At 53.7% G+C, this 26,231-nt stretch overlaps 2 protein-coding genes across 3 annotated transcripts in view; both read left to right on the forward strand.

Annotated features, from left to right (window-relative positions):
- Nucleotides 1-9,537, forward strand: part of GIGYF2 (GRB10 interacting GYF protein 2) — a gene marked incomplete at both ends in the record, with an annotated part of 93,052 nt that extends 83,515 nt beyond the window's left edge. For both annotated transcript variants that reach the window (XM_084255000.1, XM_084255001.1), the window contains 4 exons: nt 892-1,046; nt 2,527-2,744; nt 5,401-5,548; nt 9,470-9,537. In XM_084255000.1, coding sequence (XP_084111126.1) covers nt 892-1,046; nt 2,527-2,744; nt 5,401-5,548; nt 9,470-9,537 — 589 coding nt within the window. The remainder of the gene's footprint in view (nt 1-891; nt 1,047-2,526; nt 2,745-5,400; nt 5,549-9,469) is intronic.
- Nucleotides 9,538-19,926: 10,389 nt separating this feature from the next.
- Nucleotides 19,927-25,865, forward strand: SNORC (secondary ossification center associated regulator of chondrocyte maturation; the record flags this gene model as incomplete). The annotated part of the gene is made up of 3 exons (XM_084249476.1): nt 19,927-20,066; nt 25,489-25,671; nt 25,756-25,865. The coding sequence occupies exons 1-3, from the start codon at nt 19,994-19,996 to the stop codon at nt 25,863-25,865; spliced, it is 366 nt and encodes a 121-aa protein (XP_084105602.1). The 5' UTR covers nt 19,927-19,993.
- Between the last annotated feature and the right edge of the window lie 366 nt (nt 25,866-26,231).

Raw genomic sequence — 26,231 nt, forward strand, 5'->3', positions numbered from 1 at the left:
ATGTGTCTGTTGTTGAACTTTTCTCTAAGGAAGTCCTTAGATCTCAGCACTTGTTCCTGAATTTATAAGTTACTTTATACTCTAATGAGTATTATAAACACCTCTGTAATGGCCTTAAGCCTATTTATTTTTATGATAAATTGCATTTCACCTTCATCTTTCTTTCCTCAGTATACAGTGTTGTTGAATGAGCATGGGTTTTAGTGTTAAACATTTGAACACAATTCCCAGCACTACCACTTATTAGCTGTGTGACCTTGGGCAAGAGGGAACCTCTTTGAGCCTCAGTTCCCTCATCTGTAAAATGAAGATGACGATAGCTTCATGGGTGTGGTTGTAAAGAGTAAATAAATACGCGTGAAGTAGTTAGTAAAAGTGCCTGGCACATAGTCATTTACTTAATAAATGGTAGTGTTGTCAGATTGTTTCTTCTTGATTGAGGGCCAAGTAGATTATGAGTAGAACTCTAAGTGCCTGTCAGTTTATGGAGCACCTTTGCCAGGCACTGTGTCCTAGGCCTTTGTGCACAATAGTGTTACTCTTTGTGGTAACCCAAAGACGTATGAGTACCATTTTACAGATGAGGAAACTGAGGCTTAGCAAAATTTTAAAACTTACTGAAGGACATATAGGAAGAATTGAATCACTTCTCTGAAAAGAAGCCCTGTATTCAGAGCCGGAATGTCTGAGCTAAGGCTAGGTTTTAAGGGGATATTGAATAATCTCTTAAATCCAAATATTTGAATTTTTTTTTTTCTTTTTTGGAGCCAAGCATTGGATTATTGGACAACCATCCAGTGTTGCCAAGACGTTATCTCTTTATGGTGTTTTAGTATAATCATATAGTAACAGTTTCTGGGAATATAATATCGCCCTATTGTTTTGCTTTAGTAAATCTGTAGGTGTGTCTAACCGGCAGAATAAGAAAGTAGAAGAAGAAGAAAAGTTGCTGAAGCTCTTTCAGGGAGTAAATAAAGCCCAAGATGGATTTACCCAGTGGTGTGAACAGATGCTTCATGCCCTTAATACGGCAAATAACTTGGATGGTAAGAATTGGGGAGGGAACCCAGCATGTGGAATGGCAGAGCAGGACCCACAAAGAGGCTGGCAAATTGGATTGATGGGGCAATCCTTAGGAGGTGAAATCTTAGGGAGGTCAAGTCCCTCAGCAACCATAAGAACTTGACTCCTTAGGATCGTGGTATTGCTTGTGAAAAAAGTCCTGTAATACTGTACTCCAGCAGGTTGTCAGTAGTTGCTGAAAGTAAATACTATGCAGGCTGTCCTACGATGCACAGGACAGAGGAGTTCATAGTTCCATGCTGCTCATTTTGGGGGGGGGGGGGGACATTGCTAGCTGGACAAAGACCAAAGGAAGGTGGCAGTTATCATGGTGGGGCCAAAGGTCAGCTTGGGCTAGAGAAGCCTGAGGTGATGTGAGATCTTCCCCTTCCTGCCTTTGGGGCAGGGGTAGAAATCAAGTGGCAGCATAAAATTAGGATGAAATTAGGACTATAGAAGTGTACATTTTCAGTGCTGTGTAACATCAGTCGTTAGTTGTTCACAAAGGGAATTAGCTGCCTAGTGAGGAGTGAACCCACCCCCAAATACTGAATAGAGATTGGTCAGGTTGGCATGGGAGGGGTCCCCCTAACTGATAGGCTGAGTTGAACTAGTCCCCCTCTGATGTCTCATTTAAAACCAAGGATCTTTTGAAAACAGAGCAGTGAATGAATTGAAGGATTCCTTTGCAGCATTGCAACAGTACCTGGTCTGAAAGAGCCAGAGAAAACAATAGAAATAATAGTGATAACTACCATCCATTAAGCATATACCATGTGCTAGGCACTTTTAGGGATTAACATGTTATCACAGTTACTTTTATTTTCGCATTAGTAAAAGTAATCAAGATGCCTTTACTATGTATGTGATATTATACCCATTTTATAAATTAGGGAATGGAGGCTCAGAATGGTTAAGTAACTCATCAAGGTCACACAGCCAGCAAATTTCAGAGTCAGGTTCTAAACCCATGTCTGTCTAACTCTGATACTTTTGCTTTTCTCCTACACCACACTGCTTGCATGCTGCATTTGATTTCTAAACATGCAATATTTCAGTGAAGTGAAAGTTCCAGAAGAGTATGACTATCATCAGTATCCTAACACTTAATAAATACTGGTTGAATTTAGGAAAAGAAAGAATGATTCCCCTATTACTTCTGTCTTGGGCAAGCAATTTTTTTTTTCAATTAACATAACATTTAGTTTCTACCAACATAACAATTAGTGAAAATAAACATGCGTGATCTATCTGTGTCAGACCCTAGGCTTTCAGTTTTTTGGGCATTACAGTTGTAGTGGGAATTTTCATTTCTACACATTAGTTTAAAGAATTTTTAGCACAATAGCTGTATACCTTTCACGTTTCATCACTAATATCTGTATTAGGTGTGGCAGTATATTAAAAACTGAAACTGGTTTTTGGTATGTGATTTCATTGTTTCTTTATGTCTTCTCCCTGCAGTTCCCACATTTGTTTCTTTCCTGAAAGAAGTAGAATCTCCTTATGAGGTCCATGATTATATTAGGGCCTATTTAGGGGATACCTCTGAGGCCAAGGAGTTTGCCAAGCAGTTCCTCGAGCGCCGTGCCAAACAGAAAGCCAGCCAGAGGCAGCAGCAGCAGCAGCAACAGCAGCAGCAGCAGCAGCAACAGCAGCAACAGCAGCAACAGCAGCAGCAGGTATGAGGCACCAGAGTGAGTGCAGCGCCCCTCTGAGCTTTAATACCTTGAAATGGAGGGCAGCCAGAAAAATGCAAGTTAAAGCAGAGGTACCATTTTTGTATATTAGATGACTAGAGCTGCTTAATAATGTGGTAGATTTGCTGTTTTCACATTACATATCCAGAGACCTTCGTGAATTTTCCAAGTAGCAGATGCAGCTACTCATTCCTGTAGGCACACCAGCCCTGTCTTTCTTGGTTCGTATATTGCCTCAATCAAATTGTAAATGGTGGGCCTCCCCGGTGGCGCAGCGTTTGAGCGCTGGGTTGCGAAGCTGCCCGCGGCCTCTGCGGCGCCGGTTCGATCCCCGGCTGCTTCCCGGCCACCGGAGGAGGGTCCCACATGGCGCACAGACCTCTCCTGCCGCCCGCTGCTCCCCTCAGCAGTGTACTTCGGTCCTTCTGCCTGTTCTGCTCCCCACTCTGGCTCTGGTGAATTCTCTCACCCTCCCGCGCTTCTGACTGTACCCAGTGCATGTATAAACAAAACAAACAAACAAACAAATAAAGAAAGAAAGAAAACATGCCTCTATTAAAAAAAAAAAAAAATTTAAAAAAAAAAATTGTAAATGGCAAGTTGGCTCCAGACCCATAAATCTGGTTTTGAATAGTTAGAAGCTATTAAATCTCCAGTGCTCCATTGCTCAGGAACCTCTGCACCCACTGCACCCAGTGCTGATAGCACCACCGCATGCCAGGCATTTCATCTGCTGTTGATGGGAATGAACACCATCAGTTCTGGTCATTTTCAGTAGTTAATGTTCTATAAAATTACCACCAGCAAACACTGAATCAGCAAATACTCAACCATTGCTCCTTGGGAAAATAAAGGGTTAGGGTCCTATGTGTGACCCTAAGGGTCCTGTGAGAGTGAAAGGGCCCTCTCACAATATTTTTTCAGCCGATCAACATGTAATCTTGTTTTATGTGTGTTTCTATTTAAGGATGTGTTTCTTTGGTATATTGAATTCATGTGCAGCAATACTGTAATCCCAACACTCGTGTTTCCTCCATAAAGTGAAACTTACCCAACACACATTTTCCCCGTAAAGTAGATTACAGCCTTTTGTGCTTAGGAACAATAGACCACCTTAATTCTTGGGCCAGTGAAATCACCCCCAAAAGGCACAAAAATGTGGAAGACATCATAGTAACTCAAAAACTCAAAAAGATGGTGGTTTGCACCATGAGAGCTGAGGCAAGAAGGTAGAGTATTGACTGTTCTCCCTCAGCTACCCTTCTCGCCATCAATACACATGAAGGTCCAGGGTGACTAGCGCACTGCAGGTATTGATTTGGGGCCTACGAATAAACCTAGCAAGTGAGTGAGTTTGCACACATGGAATCTGGGAATAACAAGGCTTGATTGTGCAAGTTTTCTGAAAGACAGTTTGGCACGGCTCATGGAGAAGCTTCAGAATATCCGTGCTCTTTAATCCCATAATTTGTGTATCAGGGAGAGAGAATGTTGGTATAGGTAATGCTTCTGGGATATGTTAGATATGGTGACGTGTACAGGTGGCATTTAAAATCCATTTGTGTAGATGGGCTAAGGACCAAATGAGCAGCGTGAAAGATGAAAACATGAAGATTTTTTTAGAAAAAATGTTTTACGGGTTCAAAAGAGTAGACATCATAGAGCAATGCAGAAGCCTCTCAGTATTTGTAAAGTGGCCATCTCTGTGCAGAAATGGAAAGGAGGAGGGGTGTGCACATGTGTGCATGCTTGTGGGTGGCTTGACGTGTCCTTCCACAGCGTTTTCTCCACTCCTGCTGCCCGTCCCCAGCCTTCAACTCGCTCATAGAATTAGCATGAGTGGTTGGTGGGCTCATTGCTTAAGCATTCAGTAGAAGTTGTCTGGCTAATATTTTGGCACCACATCCCTTCCGAGATCGCAGCTAGGAATAAAGTACATTTATTTGGTGATGTGCTGCTAGAGAGTGTGCAGCCTGTCCTCCCTGTCCTGGGGCCCAGAGGACTTGTCTGCTTTGGGTAGGCAAGCAGTGTAAACTGTCAGGACACAGAGGTCAATTTGTGATTATTTGCTGTATAGGAAGTTCAAACTTAATGTCCTTGATGGGCTCTTGGAAGCTGACTGTCAGTGAAATAACATAATGAAGCCAGTTTTACCATAGGCTAATTGAGATCAACAACAGTTAAGTTCCTGTGGCATATGCTGGCCCAAACAAATATCATTAGACTTCTAAGTAAAGCCCGTAAGCATTCATTCATTCACTTTTCAGCCACTTTTCACCTCATCAGGTACTGATCCTGAGCAGAGCCATTAATGAAGACTTTAAGTGTATTTAAATTCCTAGTGGCTGGTACAGACGTGTGTGCCAGAGCAGCATTGGCAACCATGCTGCACCACAGTGTAGACAGTCCCTGTGGAGGCACAGAGCTGAAATAGGACTTCTGAGCAGGTGGCAGGGGTTGGGGGTGGGGAGTGGTAGCTTGGTGGCTGCCTTAGTTTCACTATTACCAGGGTCCTGATAGGCTTGCTGTTTTTAAAGACATCAATAAGGTAAGGGCACATTAACCGTTTAACCGTTTACTTAGGCTGGGCCAGGCCGCTATCCATGTGTGACCTCAGTTGCGCCATCTTGTTTCACAGGACTCTGTGTGGGGTATGAACCACAGTGCACTCCATTCAGTATTTCAGACCAATCAAAGCAACAACCAACAATCCAACTTTGAGGCCGTGCAAAGTGGGAAGAAGAAGAAAAAGCAGAAGATGGTCCGAGCAGATCCCAGTTTACTAGGTGGGTATAGGCCTGCAGTCATGGCTGGGAGGGGGGCGGAGTGCAGACTACAGCAGTTGTTCATCATGTAAGCCCCAAAGTGGGATGTTTTTCATAAAGGGAAATATTTCTTATACAACGTCAGTCTCTTTAACCAATTAAAAATAAGTAGTTGGTGTTTACTAGGCATCTCACTACAAGAGCTGAGCTCCATGTGCTATAGGGAGTAAGAAAAGTAACAACTACTACTGATGGCTTTTTAAATTTTAAGTCCTTGTTTCATATTAGTATGAATGTCCCTGGCAGACCTTTTAGTTTTGTTGGAAGATAATGCTAAGGGAGAATAGTAAAAGTAATAGTAAAATAGTAAAAGTAATAGTAAAATACTGAATGTTGGTATGTGTGGAAGCAGACCAAAAATCCAATCAGGTGTGGAATGAAAAGAACCAATACTAACTGATAGCCACTGTGTGTATCATGTGATTCTTAGGATTACTCTACATTAGTTGTTCCAGTGTTACTCCACATTAGTTGTTCCAGTTTTACTCTACATTAGTTGTTCCAGTTTTGCTAGTGAGTAAACCAAGGCGTACAGGGTTTAGAACATTTTCTAGAGTCACATTGCTGCTCAGCAGTAGGCTGGGATTTCAGAGCAGGCCTGTTTGCTTTCCATTCTTCTGCTTCACCAGCCCTTTTTGTTCAGCATTGAAGACCATTGTCTTCATGATAAGCAGCTTCATAGAAAAGGGGACACCTGAATTGGGGTTTGGATAGACTGACTAGAAGGATTGGGAATGTTGTTTCTAGATAGTAAATAGCATTTGTAAAGCTGATGGTTTGCATGTATTTCTTAAATTGGCCTAGTAGCCTCACAGACAATGATAAAATTAAAATTGTCTTATTTGTGGATGTGCCATAGGCTGTTGTAAAACCAGCTGTCTGGCATAGAATGATTATACTGGCAAAGACGGCAAGTGGGGGCATTGGCCCACTCAGGAGGCCGACCACTTGGGAGCACAGCATAGAACAGGTGAAAGATACTGGTGGCCTGGAGTAGAGCTTTAGTGGTGGAGGTGGGGAGGAGTTAGATGAACTTCAGAAATTGAGGAGATAAAGTTGGCTGGACATGGCTGGAGTGTGGGTAGCGTTGGCCTCTGCTACCATGATGAGCTCTGGAGAACGGAGCGGAGCCATCGTGCGGCCGTGCCCATGCTAGGTTGGTGGGGTGCGAGCAGTGGAGGCATCCGAGGAGACTCACATGAAAGAGCTGATGGCACAGGGGTGGGTTGGAGCCTGAGGCCGCCCGTGGAGGCTCCAGGCTTGCTTCAGAGGCCTCCTGTCTGGGGGAGAACAAAGTGTCAGTAATAAAACCTTAGCTTGGAGGATTGCCCTGTGGGGCTGGAGCTTGAACACGAGCTTTGGGAACACAGAACTGTTGAATTGTGAATTGTTTCCTTCTGCCTGTCTCGGAAGTTTATGTTAAGGATGGATGAAACGCTCAAAAAATTGGATCCATTTTGGCAAAAATAGGTGACTATAGATTTTAAAATGTTCCTTAAATTCTAGTTGTAGGTAGGCTGTCAGGGAAGACGCATCCTTTGACATGAGGTGAAGCTCTCTGCATTCAGGATTTGATCGGACTCCATCTCCTATTACAGAGCTAAGAAAGGAAGGGACCTAAAATCCCCTGTCAGGGCAACGAGAGATAGGTTATTCTAGGAATGGAGTTTAAAGAAAACATCTTGAAAGGCAAGAAAAATAATAAATAGAGGGTAAGTAAAACTGTTCAACAATATATTGAAGAAACTCACATGGGTGGGTGGGCTCTTAGACAATTTAATGAAAATTACTTGTCAGCTAAACCTTCCTCTTGTGCTTGTGTCTGCATCTTACCTACTTATTTACTTATTAGTTTTAATCTATAGGCCTTTTTGATTTGCAGATTGAAAAAAATTAAAGATACCCATCAGTTAGGAGTTAATGTGTACAGGATGGGAAAACCGTTTCTGGTTTGACCCAAAGGTATCATTTGAAAAACAGTGCTTGATCAGAGGAGGACTTTGCTTCTAAAACAAACTCTCAAGAGGGAGCCCAGCCTCATTTTGACAATTATACCTTCCCCTGGACACTGGTGTCTCCCTGCAGCCTTTGCAGCTGCCACCGTGACCCCCTCCTGGCCTTGCGGGTGAGAAGTGTGCTCAGGGCATCTCCCCAGCACGAGCGGCCTCTCAGGCCTTCAGAGAGACGGTCCGTTGTTCTGAACCAGACAAGCTGCGTCTGTGGGGGCTTCCGTTTTCTTTTGCAAAGTTTCGGGCTTCTTGTTGCCCCAGAATGTTCCCTTGTGCGCCCCACCCCACCCCTTAATTTTTTAAAGACAGCTAAGTAAGACTATGTCTGCTGAAAGTTTAGCTCAGGAATCAACATTATGAGTAATTAATTTTTTGCCCCAGGTTTTTCATTCCTGTCTTTGCCTGATTAAAATTAATGTAGTTTGCTTTTATTAATTTCTACTTCTATTAAAAACAACTCACTGTTTTTGTCACACTTAGTCTGTTGTTGAGATATTTGTGAAGTGAAAATAAAACCTGTCTCAGGATAGAGTAATGGCTCTTTTCATAGATCTTTTTGGTCTTTAGGTTTTTATATTTACATAATTAAACCGTTATTTTAAAATGAACACTAAGCCTTTCATTATTTTTAAGGGAAGAACGTTGTGGATTATGGAAACACAGTTGATGGGTAGAATTCAGGTTGGGGTTTGGAGCTCTCACCTCTTCCAATATTTAGGCCTTGGAAGCGGCTTGTACCACAGCTCCCTTAACAAATAGGCATATTTCTTTTTCAGATCATGGTTTTTTTTAGTCAAGAATATAATTAACTTGTTTTTATTATGTAAAATATTTTTGCTTATTATTGGTACCTTTAAAATGTGTATTTGAAAATTGAAAATTAAAGAACAAAAAGGAGGGGACAGAAAACTCAAATAATATCAATATCCCCTGTTAGACTGGCAAGTATTGCCTGTTTCCTTTTTTGACACTCCAATAGCAGCTAAAACAGTTTGAGATTTTATTTAAGATGGATGAACTGAAAGTTTTTGGGGAGTAACTTCCAAAAAGAGGCACTATTAATATTTTCATTTTTTTAATCAGTCTCTGATTATGGCCTTCACTGAAAAATTCCACCCATGTGGCTAATGGTAGGTAGTTGTGAGCACTGCTTGCTGCTGACATTGGAAAAGTTAGTGCTGCTTTTGCTAGAACAGATTCCATTTTGGTTAACTGGAACCCTACCCTTTGCATCTCAGTCTACTAAAATAATTTAATCTTTTTGTGCTGTCTACTGGGTGATAGAACATCGAAGGATCTATGGGTCTTGTAATGGGGAGACCTGAGACCGCCTACTCCTGAAGAGCAAAAGCTTTGGCCAGAGCTTTCATAGTTTTTGATGCAGTGGGGAGGGGCATGTATTCCCAATAGTGAGTGGGACTGACTTAGTGTTACTCCCACTGAGACTCCGCAGTCATGTGCTCAGGTAGTTACAAAGTACTTGATGCTTGATGTTTCTGTTCTCCCCCCACCCTCCTTTCTTTGAAGGTATCCCTTCCGAAGAACTTTCCCCCTGGGCCCACCAGGTCTGGCCTGAACACACACTTAGACCTAGGTTCCTGTCAGGGTTCTGTAAGGTGATGGTTTTCAGTCCATTTTAAGTAGTTGAGGGAAGGTTTTTCACCCCCACCTCCTAATTAAATCACACCAGAACCCTGAGAACCAAAGCAAATAACAATAAAAAAGGGCAGAAAATCACTGCTCTGACCTTTATCCTTCTTTTTTGTCCCTCCCTTTAGTGCCCCGTGACATGCCCCAAAGCCAGAGACGTGCCTGGCGTTGGAGCTGCGTGGCCGTCTGCACATGGTGATTCATTGCCAATCTTTCCCTGCAGGGTTTTCGGTCAACGCTTCGTCAGAACGGCTCAATATGGGTGAAATCGAGACTTTGGATGACTACTGAGCACCCTCCGGTGGACTGGCCCTCCCTCTCCTCTGCTGACCATGGAGTCTCCACTTCGGACACAACACTTACTCACCATTTCCTCTCTTGTCACTCTGCAGCAAATCACAGAACCATCATCTCAGGCTTTTTCTTCTAGCCCTTTGTGTCCAAGATCCTTTAGACCATTTGGCTGGTGAACATCTCAGACCGTAGATGAGTGGACCAGACCCTGTGTCTTGGGGGTGGCAGTTGGGCTTACTCCCCAACAAGCTGATTTTGGGCAGCACGTGTTTACTGTGCCGTGATTTCATCTGCTATCTCCCAGAAAGTGTGTTGGGATCTGCCAATAGCAATTTACTTTCTCTTGTCACTTTTTTCTTTCTTTTTAAAAAATTCTTCTTTCCCCCCACATACCCCCCTTAAGGGCCAGGGGTCTAACTGGTGCAATCATGAAGAGAGTTAATGGTAATAGACATCGGCCAGCTGCAAAACGCCCAGGGACGGTGCCTGGAGTGTCCAGCAGAGACAGTCAGAACCCTCCCCTCCGGAGGTGCATGCCACTGCTAACTTTGGGGTTGCACCAGAGGCCCTGAGTGGGGGCGGGTTTAGATCGGATTGGTTGATGTACACGCCCTGGCCTGTTCTTTCTGAGCATCCTTTCAGAGAAAGGATTGTGCTCTCCTTCAGTAGGTAGTGACGGTCAAGCAAGCTGACGTATCCCTGGCAATCTCCAGCCTGATTGGACAAAGGAAACCCTGTGGCCTGGGAGAGGGACTTACTCTTGATTTTTCTTTCTTACAAAAACTGCTTTTTCCCATAAATATTTTTACTTCAGAGGACTAGGACCAGTTTGTTTTGGGCCTTTCTGCTGAAAATTTGTCTCGTTTAAGAGGCAGCTAGGATCTTTACCATATGTATGAATTTGTATAATTTCATTTGGATAGGGATAAACTTTTGCTTCTGATAAAAGCCCAGAATTTCATCTGGTTCCTCAGAGCATTGTGTGTGTGTGTTGCTGTGGCCCTGAAAAGGTTTTGTTTAAAGATTCCAGAATGGCAGTTTGCTTGCCTTTCCTGAAAAGAGAACATATAAAACCTCACCATCTCTAAGACCTTCTTCATCCATGGAACCACTATACAGGAGAAAGCGGTGGGATGGTGGGATGGGAAGGACGGGAGAGAGAAGCCTGCCTCTGGCTTCTAGTGGCCTCAGCACTACCCCTTCACTTCAGATAGAAATGTATTCAAGCCCTATTTATAAACAGATCCCCTCCCCCCCTTCACTAGCCCCCACAGAACAGCGCCTGGAGTGCCAATCACTCTGGTCTGGAGCCATTGGGCAGCCATCCCCGTGCAGGAAGTGCTGGGGCCAGGGGCCTCCTAGGCAGACGCCCCTTCTTCCTTGTCATTGCCTGGAGAAGGCTGGCGCTGCTCCGAGAGCAGTGTGAGTGTGGATGGTTATATTTGGTTTCTGTTTTTACTCTTTGGATCAGCATTCTCCCTGTCCCTTCCTGCCTCCCTCCTAAACATGTACAATAACTATACAGAGACTGCTATCAACGTGTATATAGTTTTTGGATCAAATAGCATGAGGAGATGGGAACCATTAAAAATTGGGACTCCTGCTCTCCTTTGCTTTGTAAATTCAAAAGTGGGGGGTGGGCAAGAGGGATAGTTAAAATGTTTACAAAACTTTAATCTCCCTTGGAAATTTTGCCAGTGTGGAGGAAAATAAAAAGAACTTAAATAAAACCTGGTGGTGGTCTGAGTGCACCTCTGTACTCGCCTCTGTCAAGGCTGAGTTTTGCACTAAATGGTTCTCTTGGCTCCGTGGAAACACTCCTGCCACGCGAGCGCCGGGGAAGGGGGGGGGGAGCGCAGCGGTGCTTTCTCTGCCAGGCTGCGGAACGCCGGCTTGTGTATTTGAGAGCGTAGAGGTCAACATAAACATGGGTACGTCTGACCAGACGTCTTTCTTCCTTTGCCTGTTCCTTTCTGCTGACCTGTGGCTTGTCCACTGCCCTCACGCCACAGCCATATGCCCAGACCGTGCCCCTCCAGAGCCTGCCCACACCTTCCAGACTAGACTACGGCGTGCTTGTTCTGGGGAAATGCATAAAAAATGAATACACAAGCGTTTGGGAGTGTGGTAAGCAGATTAGAGGGAGCAAAGTCATTTTAGTTGTGGAACATTCCAGTTTGCTGAAGCAGAGGCTGGCTTCTGCCTGGGGAATTTCCCACTTGGTGGCAAGGAACCACTCTCTGCTGGGAATGTCTGGCTCCTTCTGTGCCGCTCACCACCTCATCTGCCCGCTCGTTCACGTCCAGCCGCCGTGTTCCTAGCCCGTTCTATAAACTCATTTCCAGATTATTTCAGCACTCCCTCACTTCTAAAGTATTTATTTTGTACATGGTTTGTTTACAGTTGTTTTAATTCAGAGATTTAAAATATGTGCCTAGACAGGATAGCTTGAGGATGGAAGACTTGCCCCAAGTTGTTGGTGTTCCTGTTGCTGTTCCTTTTGCTGCATAACACGTCGCTCTTCTCAGTGCCAATGCCCCTTTCAGCTTGACGCTAATTTGTGAGTCTGGAGCTCGGGGAGGGCCCAGCCAGGTGGCTCAGGTACTGGGGGGACGCGACCTCAGGGAGGCTCGGGTTGGCCAAGGCGGCGCTCGTGTAGTTGACTTAGCTGGGAGCCCAGCTGGGCTGGTGGCTGGAAGCATCGGGTCTTCTCCAGCACGGCGGCTGCGGAGCCGGTGCGCTGCTGTGTGGGGTTGGCTTCCTCCAGAAAACAGGCAAAGGCCAAATCCCCTTTTCTGACCTAAACTCAGAAATCACTTTATCTTTTCTGTGACCCTGTATTCTGTCCAAGCAATGTAGACCCAGTCAGATTGCTGGCGTGGGGAACACAGGCCCCTCCTGCTGGAAGGAGTGCTGAGGCCACCCGGTGGTGGGGGGGGGGTGCTGTGGCCATGATAAGTTTCACGGTAGATAATGCTACTTCTGACCTTATTTTAAATATTTTTGAGCGCAGCCATTTTGTGAAAATATATATGGTCCACATTTGATGTCACTGATACGTTCTTGGAAACTGCAATTTTAAGAGAAATGTGTGACTGTTATTTCGTTCAATGTTGGTCACAGTTTTTCACATCGTTACAACAAAATGACATGTGCTGTAGCGTGTGTCATTTTATACACACTTGATCAGGTGAGGAAAATGAAACTTTTTAATGCATCCTTGCATTAGTAATAGAAATTAAAAGTCTTGTGTGTGACTGATTAAATGGAAGTGCTCTTTCTAGCTAGCCTGTGCTTCCAAGCTGGGATGTAAAACTTTTGTCAGCAGCTGCCATGGGACAGAGACAAAGAGTCAGAGACAGCCCAGGATGCACCCCACATGGTCTGTGGCCTCGGAGTGGATGGGCTTCTTGCACCAAAAGAAAAAGACCCGGCTGTGGAGCATGGATTTGCCCTGCTTGACTGCCCTGGGGAAGCCGTGGTGCTCGCTGGGTCCTGTTGATCCTGGGAGCCTTGAAGCAGCCAGCCACGGGCTGTTCGGCCTATGGATTATTGTGGGTGTCCTGAGCGTTGGGGCCTGTGCCAGCTTGTCGTGCCAGTTCTGGACTGGGAATCTGGAGCCTTCAATAGGAGAGTTTCCCTCCGGGGAATCACTGGTGACAAGGTTTTGTAACTGAAGAAAGGAGCCTGGCCCCGGCTCACCACGGGGAAGGCACGGCCTGTGGGTGCGGGGGCACAAGAAGTGGCCTCTTTCCCGGATTTCTGTTCTTCGGCCTAAGACGCACTGCCTCCCCCTTTGCTGATGGCAAAGTGATGACGGTGTGGGGGTGGCGCTCACGAGGGACCCAGGCTCTCTCCAGACCCCTGGCCTAAGGAGCAGACGCTTTCTTGAAGACCACGTGTCTCCTGAAATGTAGCACATGGTCTGTGCATGTAACTGCAGAGTCGTGTCCTTGCAGCAAACTGCTTTTTCCTTTGAATTCCTCCTCTAGCATGGGAAATGGTCCTGAAAACGGCCCTCGGTCAGTGTTACATCTGGATTCAGATACCCGGAGACAAAGTGAAAAGGACTTAAACAAATTGGTTGGTTTCTCCAGTGAAACCCGGAGGTCATGGGTTCCGTCCGGTCTGCTGGGCCGTGTGCTCAGGGCTCTGGGCTCCTACCCACCATCCTGACTGTGGCGTCCATCCTCAGGGTCACTCGTGGCCCAGTGTGGCTGCTGAAGCGCCAGCCATCACTCCCATATTTCAAGGCAGGAGGAGTGGGGCAAGGCAAAAAGAGCACCCTCCCACCTCAGTCAGCTCCCTTTAAGGAGCTTTGTGGGGAGCCCTACCCTATATCTTAAGTGTTAATGGCCAGAATATAGACACAGAACTATATACAGACAGCAGCACCTACGCACACGTGCAAAGAAGGCTGGGTATTCCAGGGTCTTTTTTTGGGAAAAAAATACCATTGGGATTTGCTGCTCAAACACCATTGGGGTGCTGTTTCTAGGAATGGGGGGGATGGCGGCTGTGACCAGTCATTCTGTCACGCTTCTGTTTAGAAATGGGAGAAGTTTGGGATATTTGAGGGGCTTGCTGGTAGGGAAATGAATCCCAGTAGCTGCCCCAGTTTGGCCGTGGACTGAGGGCCTCGGTCTCCCCAGCGAGGGGCTCTGCTTTCCATCCTCGTGCGGTGCCAGGAGCCTGGCGCAGGCCAGTGCCGGGTATCTAGCTCTCCTCGGATCCGCTGTGGGCTTTTTAAAAACTACCCGTGAGGTGAAGCTCTGAGTGGCTTATGAGTGGGGGTCGTGCGGTCACATCAGTGTTGCTCCTGTCACCCACCTGGGGCAGGTATTTGTGTGTGAAGGATCTGTCAGGTGCTATGGTTGCTGGCCTAAAATATGACCACTCAGTACCCAGCACGTGAATGCGAGGTAAGTGCTATTTGTACCCTATTGTGCAGAAGTTTTTGTGCGATACAGTAGAGTGTATCAAAAAGGGGTGACCCCCTTTATATCTTAGAATTTGTGCAAAGCAGCAGCCTTTGGGGAGGCTCTCTGGTGAGTTCCAGGACACAGCAGGAACTGGTACCTGCCACCTCACTGGCCCGGCCTGTCTGGGCCTCCCCTGTCAGGTGAGGGGTTGCCCAGATGAATCCCGGAGCTCCATGAGCCTGAGTTTCTAACGTGGGGTGGGCCCCAGCATTATTCATAATTGGTAAGTGCCCAGTGGTTCTAAGTGGGTGTGGTGAGCAGGCCCGGGGCCTCACTGACGACAGCGGTTTCTTAGCTCTGCGCTCCCAGGAGGGCGACGCTCCCTATGTGCACCGCCCGGTCCTTGCTGATGCTGCAGAACAGCCCCCCCTCCCCCCGGTGCAGGACCAACCCTGCCTTCCGGGGTGGGCTCATGACCGTGTGTGGCAGGGGCCCGCGCTGGTGCTGACCAGGGCCCTGTCCAGAGCACAAGCAGGGGGGCCTCTGGCTTTCCCACTCTCATGAAAGGGCCCCTCAAACGGGTCAGCGTCCATCGTGAAACGACTTCCCTGGACACTGAATCAGAGGGAAAGGAAGAGAGCAGGAACGTGGTGGTGGGGCGTGGGGAGGGTTGGAGGTTAAAGCCAGAGGAAGATGAGAAACCAGGGAGGCCGCAGTGCCACAGCCACAGGCCCGCCGTGACCTCCGTGTCCAGGTGACACCGCTGCCTCTTCAGGTCACTGCCAGGCTCACCTGGGTGTTTAGTATCCTAGAGGCGCAACTTCGCTGTATACGTAGCATGTGGAAAAGTAAAACACCTGTGCCCACAACCACAGATCACGCACATGCCCCGCGAGCTGGCGCTGGGCCTGCCCTGCTTTATCACATGCGCCTTTGCTCTGCTCTGTGTGATAAGGAATAGAACAGATCGCCGCAGCGCTCGCGTCTGTACCTGATCAGGAGGCTGTGGGGGGGGTCATTTGTACAACTTTCCCTTTACTGTCCATTCCATGTTCCTCTTGGTCTCCACCAAGCCCTCAGCCGGGGGACCTGAGTCCTCAGCAGTCCTGAGACTCTTGAAGAGCATTTGTCTCAGATCAGCATTTCCCAAATTCAGTGATTGTTGTTCATGAAAAAAACGTTCAAACATCCGTGGAAGCAGACAGCTCTCCGGGCGGGTTTGGTGTCTGGTGAGGCCCATCGGGTGTGCAGACCATGTCCTCATGGGCTGATCACATGTCCAACAAATTTTCACCCAGAGTCTTGCTCACTTGTTACCATTTCTGCTTTACCTGTTTTGTTTTTTTTAAAGATCTGTTTATTTATGCATACAAGAAATGGGGTGCAGGCCAGAGGTGTGGGGGGTGTGTGAGGACTCACCAGAGACAGAACAGGGAGCAGAACAGGCAGACTGAAACACACTGCAGAGGGCAGCAGCGGGGAGACAGGAGAGGTCTGCTGCGCCACGTGGGTCAGCTCCCTGGCCGGGGATCGAACTCGTGCTGCAGTGGCTGGCGATAGTTTCCTAGTGCTGAGATTTAACCCCTGCGCCACCAAGGAGGCCCCACCTTCAGTAACTTTTTAAGAACTATTTCTGAGTGAGCTGCAGACCACGCCCCTACTCGTTTCGGGAAGTGTTTCCTTGAAACCAGGACGTTTTCTTGCATAACCATGGTACAATTACTAAAATTCGGAAAGAAAGTCCATAGACTACTAGTTAACATCCACCGCGCTGGGATCCTGCCAGTTGCTCTGTCGATGTCTTTTATAAGGGAAGTCCAGGGCGCCCTCCACCGGCACCTTTTACGTTGTTAGGCTTCTGCCGTCTTCTCTGGTCTGCAACTGTTTCTGTCTCATATCTTGGCATTTTTAGGGGTTCAGGACTACTGTTTTGTGACACATCCTCAGCATGGAGTTGCGTGGTGTTTTCTCATGATCTGATCGCAGTCATGCAGTTGGGCAGGGATGCCATGAGCTGGTGTGCCCTCGGGGCACCGGGTCAGGCAGCACTTGTGGGTGTGACCACTTGGGTTAGGTGGCATCGCCCGACGTTCTCTTCGATGGCATTTGGGGTAGTCAGCCATTGGTGTCAGTGCAGAACCAGTGCTCCCGGGACAACAGGTGCGTCTGTCTCCCTACCCCCTGCAGAGCGCCCGCTCTCTGGTGGGTGATGCCGCTGGGCAAGGTTGACTTCAAACTGGCGTCGTCTTGCAGGGCCTGTCCTCAGAGACAGCTTTCCCCCCTTTCCATCATGGCGCCCGATACCCTATAGAGACACTGAGACTCGGGGCTCTAGTGTAGGAAGAGCAGGCTTCCGCGCCTCTCCCCATCTTCGGTATCCAGAGCACACTGGTAGTCTGCCTGTCTGTCTGATTTGTGGGCGTCAGGACATTCTGATGGCTGTGGCTACTCAGCCTGCTGCTGCTGCAAGGGATGCCCACGATGTGTGAGTGGCAGGGGCTCGGATGGCTTGATCTACCCAACGTCCCCATTCCACATCCTCAGTCGGGGCCATAAATTTCATTAAGACAATTGGTATGACTGTGAATTCAATTGAGATTGTAATTCTGCCTCCCACACCTATCTTAGGCCCGATTTGTAGCCAATTATGCCCCGTACCTTTTTCAGACGGCCGTAGAAGTGCTCTAGCTCTTACCGTGCTCTGACCCTAGAATTTAAAACCCTTAACTTGTTTTCTGTGATCACCCAATGCAGTAAAAAAGAGCAGACTCGCTGTCCTGCTCGTCACCACCACCATCGAGGTCGAGGGCTGCAGTGACCCTGGCCCTCCGTGGCCGCTGGGTGCTAAACAGGCGCAAATCTCAACACACAGTAGCCACGTTACCAGATCTCATTTTCCACGGGCTCAACCAGTGGCAAGTCAGTGCAGAAACACCGTTGAGGGTCTCTCTCTGGGGTCCATTCCAGGGGCTGAGCACTGTATGGTCAGCGTCTGCCGCGGAAACCACCCTTCACATGATGTATTTCAATAGAAGAGACATCATGGTGGGCTTTGCTATAAGGAGACTTGAGGTGAAGAAGAGAAAGACAAGGTTATTCAAGAATTAGTCGCTGCAGCTAGGAATGGAGACCAGCCTCGACTGGGCAAGCGGAACTGTTGCTCCGCGGCCAGAGCGCCGTCCACCAAAGCTGCTGGGGCAGGAATTCAGCTGCCCGACTGCCCAGGAGCCGGCACGATGGCCGCCCCTGCAGCACCATCACCCCATCCTTGTCCCTGGTGTGATAGACCGCGCTGCTCCTGCCGACCACCCCGAAGTGGTCCCTTCTCCCGCCTCCTCCGTCGCCCTGCAGCGCCTCCCACTGGCAGGGCTAACGGCTGGCCAGAAAGCCGGAGCCTGATTCGGGCATCTACCTCACTCCAGGCCGCGGAGGGCACAGACAGGCAGGGGAGGGAGACTGAGCAAATAGCACACACACGAGCAAGGAGGCAGTGTCCGTGCTGGCTCGACCCCGAAAGCCCGGCTCTTCTGAATGCCGACTCCCGCCGAGGGCTGGGCATGGCCTGGGTTCCGGGGTGTGCCGGTGACAGCACCGTCCCGCCTGTGCCGGCACCTGCAGTCGCGGGCCGGGACCACAGCCAGCGAGCACCTCCTCTGAGGCACCCGCACGCCTCCCTGCAAGAGCGTTAACCTGGACACACGCACACACCCCCACACACGTGAAAATAAATGCCAAAGACCACCCTGATCATCATGTGGGCAAATAATTTGAACAGAGCCTTCACGAACTAGCACAGTGCTGTGTCCAGTAAGTGTGAGAAGTGCTCGGCTTCATTAGCCATAAAACGCAAATGGAGGCAGCGGCCCCGCGGCCCGTGGGCATGACGGCGGGGGCGGGGCAGGACGGGCGCGGTGTGGGCAGCTGGGGCTCGTGCTGCGGGCAGGGTGCTGCGGGAGCCCTCGCTTTGGAAACCTGCTCAGAGCAGCTGCAGAATCCGCACTCCCCCTGCCCCGAGCTGGCAGTTCTTTCTTCGGGTTTGGAAGTGAGAAATCGGTGTGTGTCCCCCAAAAGATGGCTACAGAGGAACGGGAGAGTCACACGAGCCCAAATGGATGTGGCGAGATTGTGGGAGACGCGCGCAGCGGGCACTGCCCGGTGAGACGCAGGACCGAAGCCGCTGCGGGCAGGGGTGCGGGCGCGCCTCGGACGGCAGCGCCCATCGCAGGCGCCCTTGGCTTGAAGCTCAAGGGCAGAGCAGATCTGCACAGCCTCACCTATGCTGAGAGAAGACAGCCGCGCTTCGGGGGTGCTGACGGGGTGGGGCTGCAGGAGGGAGACGTCCTAGACTGACGGGGGTGGCCGCACGGCAGGGTCAAGTTGGACCCTCACAGCAGATGCCCTTTCTCAGAGCACGAGCCCCTGAGGAGGCGCTTCACGTAAACAGAAGAAGAAATGAAAAGGGACAGGAAGGGTGGCCGAGGGGTTCACGGACCAGAGCCGAACCCCCAGGGGTGGTGAGGGGGAGCTGGGGGGCTCTTTCCGAGCGGGAGCGGCTGCAGAGACCCTCAGCGCATCAGGGGCCGTGCAGGAGCGGCAGGTGGAGGCGGCCGCGGGGACCGGGACAGGGTGGGGGCGGCGAGCCGCGCCAGCGGAGTCCCCAGTTGAGCCCTTTGTCCAAAGGGCCGCGGGAAGCCGCGAGGGGTCTGCAGCCGGGGCGCGGGCCGCACTCTGACGCGCTAGACCTTTGACGACTCTCGTGTGGCCACACGTCCGGGTCTGTCTTGGACACGGGCAGCGGGGGGTGCTCCCAGCTGCTCCCAGCCGGACTGTCGGGGAGGCCGTGGGCAGCGGGTTGAAGCGCTGGGCCACCCCGGGCTGGAAACACGCACACGGGCGGGCCTTCAGGCCCCATGGCGGAGGGGAGGCCCTGGGAGCCGAGGGGGGCACTCAGTGCCGGAGCCGCGCTCCAGAGAGTTCGGGTTAAACTGCCTTGAAAGCGCTTCTTTAACAAGGCACAGAGGGCCCCAGAGGAGGCGAGCCAGGGCCAGGGCCTCCGGCAGGGCCTTGCAGAGTCCCGGCCATGCAGGACCCCGGAGCAGGGGCGCACAGGCCTATGCCGTGTCCCCGGGAGAGCCGGGTACTTCCAGCGGCCCAGGAGAGAGAGAGTGTGTGTGTGTGTGTGTGTGTGTGCGCGCGTGTGTGTGTGTGTGTGTGTGTGTGTGCGTGCGCTCTTGCGCTCCCGCGGGGGTGAAGGGAGAGGAGAGAGGAGCGGGGAAGGGAGAAATTTCCTACTTTCCTCTCCAAGGGTGGGGCTGCCCTGGAGTTGAGGAGAAGCTTTGCTGTGCGTGTGTGTGTGCGCGCGTGTGTGTGCATGTGTTGGGGGGGGTGGGGGGCGGGCACGGTGTCCCAGGAGGACAGAGTTTGCATTGACGGAAACCCTTCCCAGCCCTTTGATGCCTCCTTCCCTCTGCCCTGAGGTTCCCAGCTCAGTCCACTGCTGCCCGCTCGCCGCCGCTCCCTCACAGGCCAGGATGGCGCTGCGTCTGGCACTGCGCATGGCGCTGCTGCTCCTCTCCGGGGTGCTGGCCCCGGCGGTGCTCACAGGTAAGGGGCTCCCTTGGCCCTGCGGCTGCCAGCCTCCCAGGGCCAGATTCTCCGGGGCCCGCTGGGGCGGGGGCCCTTTGCAGATGGGCAGCTCTTGGGGCGACTCTGCGAGGGGCTCCCCGAGGCGGGTGGGTGGCAGCCAATCAGTGCCCCAAGGAGCTGTTAGCGACAGGAATGAAGACAGGAGGGTGGTCTGGGAGCAACCCAGGGGTCGCACCACTCTGGAGTAACCCTGGTGCACCCTAAAATCTGAAAGACCAGGGAGTCAGGAAGGCACCAGGCCTAGGGCGCACAGCTGAGAGGCGGGGGGCCTTTGCCGGTTCCCTTTTGAGCCCTGTGAGCCCCTCCCTGCTGGTTCCTGAAATGTTCGTAGACCCAGGTACCGGTCCCCCGCACAGAAAAGTTCTGGAAGGAGCACAGGACCTGAGTCTCTCAGCCCAGACGCTGGACTTGGGTTGTGCGCTGAGGCCACGGTGCCCGGGTCTGAGTGCCGAGGAGGCTCTGGGACCCCAGCCCGAGTCCTGGCCTGGCGTGGGGGCTGGCACAGGGGCTGGGGGAGCCTGCGGGAAACAAGGGTCGTGGAGCCCATGGTGGTCTTTCTCTGCTGGCCCTGACGCGGGCTGGCCAGGGCAGCCCACTTGGTGTCCCAGGGGAAGTGTTTCAGGGCTCAGGGGCTGAAGAAATGTGCAGGAGTGGGGACCCCTGGGCACCCCTGGGCTTTGGGTGGTGTCTGGGGGTCTGTGTGGGAGGCAGCCGGACCTGGCAGGCGCCAGCATGGCCCTGGACTGAGTGCCTGGGCAGGTAAGGCCTGGGGGGAAAGAGAAGGCCGTGAACCCCTCCCCGCCCTTGCCTCCCTCCAGACCCCCAGGAAGCAGCTCCATCCCCTCCTGGCTGTCTCTCAGGCCTCTGTGCCCCTCCTCATCTGCATGCGGGGGTAACCCCCACACTGGGGCTGCAGGCCACATTCACACGTGGGTGCTCTCCGGGCCACCAGTCAGCATGAAGAAATGTCCCCGGCCCCCTGGTGGGGTGCAGGGTGATCCCAGGGCAAGGTAGCTCCTTGCTCAAAGCTGGACGAGCACCCGGCCTCCCTTCGTTGGGGCAGGTGACAGCTGGGCAAGCTGGGGTGGGGGTGGGAAAGCGACCTAAAGTGCGAGGTGGTCTCTTCCAGGCCTGCCTCTTGGGCTGTGATCCCCGAAGCTTCCCCTAACCCCTCCCCAAGGAAACGCTTCTCCAGCCTGGTGGTCAAAGTGGGCAGAGGTGAAGGCAGGCGCCTGCCAGCCCCCTGGGGCTGCCCGACAGGCCAGCTTCTGTCCAGTGTCTTGGTCCCCAAAGCAGCCAGCTCGCCCAGCCCGGGCCATCAGCCAGCCTGGATGCCCTGTGTGCCCAGCCTGAGTGGGTGGGCTCCAGCGGCCCCCGCAGGAATGCTTTGGGGCAGCCTCTCCATGGGCATCTCTGGGGCCTCACCTGGCCTCACCTCTCTGTGGGCAACCAAGAGCTGGCAAGTCCCCGGGCGGGGGCAGAGCAGGCCACCCCCTCTGGAGTCGTCGGGGTCGGCTGTGTGCTTCCTGCTTTGGGGAGGCAGGGCACTGGGGAGGCTCCCAGGAGCTCTGGGCAGGCCCTGGGCCTCTGCTGAGCGGGCGGGAGCCTCAGAGACAGACCAGGGATATTGAGGTCCAGGTCCGGCCTGTTGCCTGTGGCCGCAGCTACTGGGGTGGGGGGAGCCGGCCAGGTTGGGTGGGCGGGAGGCCAGGGCAGGATGAAAAGGCCCTTCATGGCCCTCACAAAGGCCGTCTGTGAGCAGGGCGCCTGGCCCTGGGGCCCTCTGGTCCGAGTGAGAGCGTTAAACAAACTTATTTACCGAAAGGCAGGCGGTGGGAGGCTGGGGGTGGCGAGCCCACTGTGCCTTCTCCCGGCCCGTGCCAGGGCGCGAGGCCCGCGTCCCTGCTAACCAGCCCGTGGAGCCTGGGATCCACCCCGGGTCCTCCTTGGTCTCCGTCCTCCTTCCCCGCCCATGCGCGTCCTCTGCGGGGCGACATTCTCCCGCAAACTCCCCTCCTCAGATGGGGCTGCTGCCAGCAGTTGGCAGCTGCTTGCGCTCCTGGCTTCTCACAGATTTGGGGGAGGTGGGTCACTGCCTTTAAACTCTGCTTTGCCCTCTTCCTGCGGCAGATGGAGAAGCTGCAGACCTGATGAACACAGGAAAAGGCCTCCTTGGCTGCGGGCGGGGGGCTGACCCTGTGAGGTGCTCCTGTGTGCGCCCGGGGCCCCCCGAGGTGGGGTGGCGGGCAGCTGTGGCGATACCCGGCACACACAGCGGCCTGGCCTGTGTCCTGCCCATCGCCCGGGGTGGTGGCAGCAGCCACGGCCATGACAGCCATCCACTGCGTGGGCGGGCTTGAGACGGGGTCAAGGCAGAGTCGGGACACCCCATCAGGCTGCCAGTGTTCTGGGGGACAGTGTGGGAGAGTCAGGGTTTGTACCCAACCCCGCTAGCTGAGCCTCCAGAGTTTCAGGGACAGCTGCGTCTTACAGGGTGTTCCCAGCTGGGACAGGCGGCCTAGGACTGTGTTTCGCCGTGGGGGGGTCCAGGCTCCTGGGTCACGGCAGTGTGAGGCTGGGCCACTGGGAGGAGGAGGGAGAAGACTGGGGTGCCTCCCAAGGCTGCTGCTCAGAGGCTCCTCTCCCAGGCCCACCTAGCTCCCCAGAGTCAGCGCCCACCCCCTCGGGGCCCATCACTCCTCAGGAGGCCACCCGGCTCGGCCAGGCCTGGCATTCAGTCGCTTGTGGCGCCTCCCTGGCCAGGTTCCAGGAGTTGGAAGTGAGCTTTGGCGGCGGAGGTGTGACAGAGCCGCCTGCTGCCCAGTGTCTTGGGTGTGTGGTGAGCAGTAGGGGCCGGGGCCCTGCAGTTGTCTGGGGAGACAGGCAGTCTGCGAGCCCTGGACCTCAGGCTTTTCCCCTGCCCAGGCCTCTGGGAGCCAGAGGCAAGTGGCCAGGGGCTCGGGGCTTCTCACAGGGGCCGCAAGGCTGCAGAGCTCGGCCTCCCAGCCGGACAGGGCACGGGACCCCCTCCGGAGGCGGGAGTCTCAGCGGGGTTGCGGGCAGGAGCGCTCAGCCGGCAGCTGCTGTGGCCGTGAGAAGGAACAGTGTCCCCACACCTGGTCAGGGCCCATCTGCCCTGGTGAGGCCTCTTCGCCAGGGGTGTTTTCTGAAAAGGGGTGCCAGTTTGGGCAAACCCCAAGAACACAACAGTGGTCCCTGACACCAGTGGCGCCTGGACCTGACCAGCCCAGGCCTGGGGCAGGCTGTGAAGACAGGCCAGTGCAACCTTATTGTGAAAAGACTTTGAGTTTATAGAAAAGCTGCAATAAATCAATGAACTCTAGTGGACTCTTCACCGGGATTCGACAGTTACCAACATGTTGCCATCTTGCTCCTCTGTCCTGCCTCTACGCCCCACTGGCCTGTCGTCTGCTGAGCACCTGAGGGGCAGTCACAGACACCAGGCCGCTTGCTTCTAAACTCTCCCCTGGACAAGGATACTCTCCAAAACCAGATTGAGCCATGGGAGGTCAGGGTGGTCATCACCTCCAGCCTCACCCCGCGTCACAGCGGACCCCAATCACGTCCCGGCGGCCGTCTCCCCTGTGGCATGCGCGGACGGGGGCTGCACGCCTCACTCATGATCTGGGCAATTCCTCAGCCTTCGCCTTGTATGACCTTGACATTTTTGTAGGCCCAGTGATTTTTTTTTTAAAGATTTATTTATTTATACAAGAACCGGGGTACAGGCCAGATGTGCGGGAGGGTGAGAGGATTCACCAGAGACAGAGCGGGGAACAACAGGCAGGCTGACGAAACACACTGCCGAGGGGAGCAGCGGGCGCGGCAGGAGAAGTGTGCCTCTCCATGTGGGCATCTCTGTGGCCGGCGGGGAGTGAACCGGCACTGCAGAGGCTGCTGACAGCTTCACAGCGCTGCGCTCAACTGCCTGTGCCACCAGGGAGGCCCGGGCCCAGGGATATTAACACTGACCCTGCGTTTGGGTGGGGCTGATGTTTCTCATGATTTGCCCCAGGTGGGCTCTGCTGGCAGGAAAGCCCTGGGGGTGCCTTTGTGTCTTCCTGGAGCATCCCCGCCACCCCCTCCCCCCACCCCTCGCCCCAGAAGCTGGTGTGCCTGGAAGAGGGGAGTCAGGGGGGCTGTCAGGGCAGAGCCCACCTCGCACAGGGGCCCCGGGTGCAGGCGGAGGGCGGCAGGGCGTGGCCGCAGCAACCTGGCGGGCTGTGGGGAAGCACAGGCGTTGCTGAGAGGCCAGAGGGGTCAGACCCCACAGCCCCGCTGAGCCGAAGCTCGGGAACAGGGATCACAAGGGTCGCCAGCGGCAGAGAGCAGCGAGGGCCCCAGGAGATGTGTCCAGACATCCGCGAAGCCCCTGGGCCCAGGAGACACGGCGTGTAGGGACAGGAGCCCGCCCCTGCTAAAGCCGCTGGTCAGCAGGGGGTCCGGGGCCTCGTGTCCGAGAAGGACGGTGGAGCGGGGCTGTGGGGTCCTCAGGCGGGAGCCCTTGGGCGGGCTGGGGGAGAAACTGGCATGGGTATATAGGGGTACAGACTGGGGTTATCGTGCAGGCCTCTCGCGATAACTTTCTGGGGCCCCTGCGGCGCCCCTGCTAGCCCCTACTTCACAAACAGAGAAGGGCTCCCGCGGGAAAGCTGCCCAGGGGTTGATGTGCTGGCTGAGTACCAGCTTGGGGTGGGGGGTTGCACCCTTTTCTGGGGCATTGCTTCCTGGGGGTTCCATTGACCAGACACCCCTCACCCCTCTGGCCCTGTTCTGTCCGGAGGATGGCATCAGCTTCTTAGGATAGGGGTGCCCCGTCTCAGGACAGGGGCTTCAAGTCTCAGACACTGCGGGGTGGGGGGGGATGCTGGACCCGGGTCCTGCTGGCTGCTGGGCTCCACCCAGGTGACCGCCGAGCATGAGGGGCAGGGCCGGCTGCTCCTGGGCTATGGGGTGGCCTCTCCGTCCACCTCCTGGATAGTGGGGGGCGGGAGCAGGGAACCTGGCTCCCCTGGCTGGAGGGCACTGCCTCACCTCCCAGGCTGCTTCTCCAGAGAGGCCTGAAGACTGGGCTGCGGCTGGGTCTGCGCCGGGGCGTGGCCGGGCCCTGGCAAGGCCAGGGAGCCCTGGGCTCTGTGCCATGTCCCCTCGCTGCTGCCCAGCTGGGTTCCTTTTCAGAGAGCTGCCCCCCGCCGCCCCCCCAGCCACCCTGTCACCCCTGGGCCGCCTGTCCCACACCTGCCTGTCGGGGCTTGTCTCACCCGGAAGAGGCAGCGCGCGGGGGTGTCCGGCCCCGGGACTCCCAGCGGGGAGGGGGTGCGGGGTGCGCCCGGCCCAGCGCCTGTGCTTGGCCTTGCAGCCGAGGGGCCGCAGGAGCCGGTGCCCACCCTGTGGAACGAGCCGGCGGAGCTGCAGTCGGGGGACGGCGCGGTGGAGAGCACCAGCCCGGCGCGGGAGCCCGAGGCCAGCGGCCCCCCGGCCCCCAGCGCGGCGCCGGGCCCCGAGGACAGCACCGCGCGGGAGCGGCCGGACCCGGGCAGCGGTAGGGGCGGCGCGGGGGCGCGGGGGGGCGCGGGGGGTCTGGGGGGCCCGGGCGCGCCCTCCCGGCTCACGGCCCTCTCCGCAGGCTCGCTGGGGCCGGGCGCCGTGGCGGCCGTGGTCATCGCCGCGCTGCTGGCCACCTGCGTGGTGCTGGCGCTCACGGTCGTCGCGCTGCGCAAGTTCTCCGCGTCCTGAAGCCAATAAAGGGGCCGCGCGCCTGTCCCGACGGCTCGGCGGCGCCCGGCGCGCCCCGAGTCTCGAGTGTGTCCGCGTGAGTGTGTGGGCGAGACGGGGGGGGGGGGGGGGGGGTGCACCGCGGGCACGAGCCGGGGCGCGGGACCGCGAGGGGGGTGCGGGGCGTCCCTGCGCGCCCAGGCCGGGGAGGGGGCGCAGCGCGGGGAGAATGGCCCCGGCAGCTCCCCGCAGCGCCGCCTGCACCTCCCCATTCCCGGTCCTGCCCGCACCCCAAATCCCTGTCCCTGGGGCCTCTTCCCTCGGTGCCCTGAGGACGGAGAGCTCAGAAGGGCAGGAGGTGGTGAGGTTAGGAGAGGGGACCCACGC

This window comes from Talpa europaea (genome assembly GCF_964194135.1).
Source record: "Talpa europaea genome assembly, chromosome: 1".
Classification (NCBI taxonomy): domain Eukaryota; kingdom Metazoa; phylum Chordata; class Mammalia; order Eulipotyphla; family Talpidae; genus Talpa; species Talpa europaea.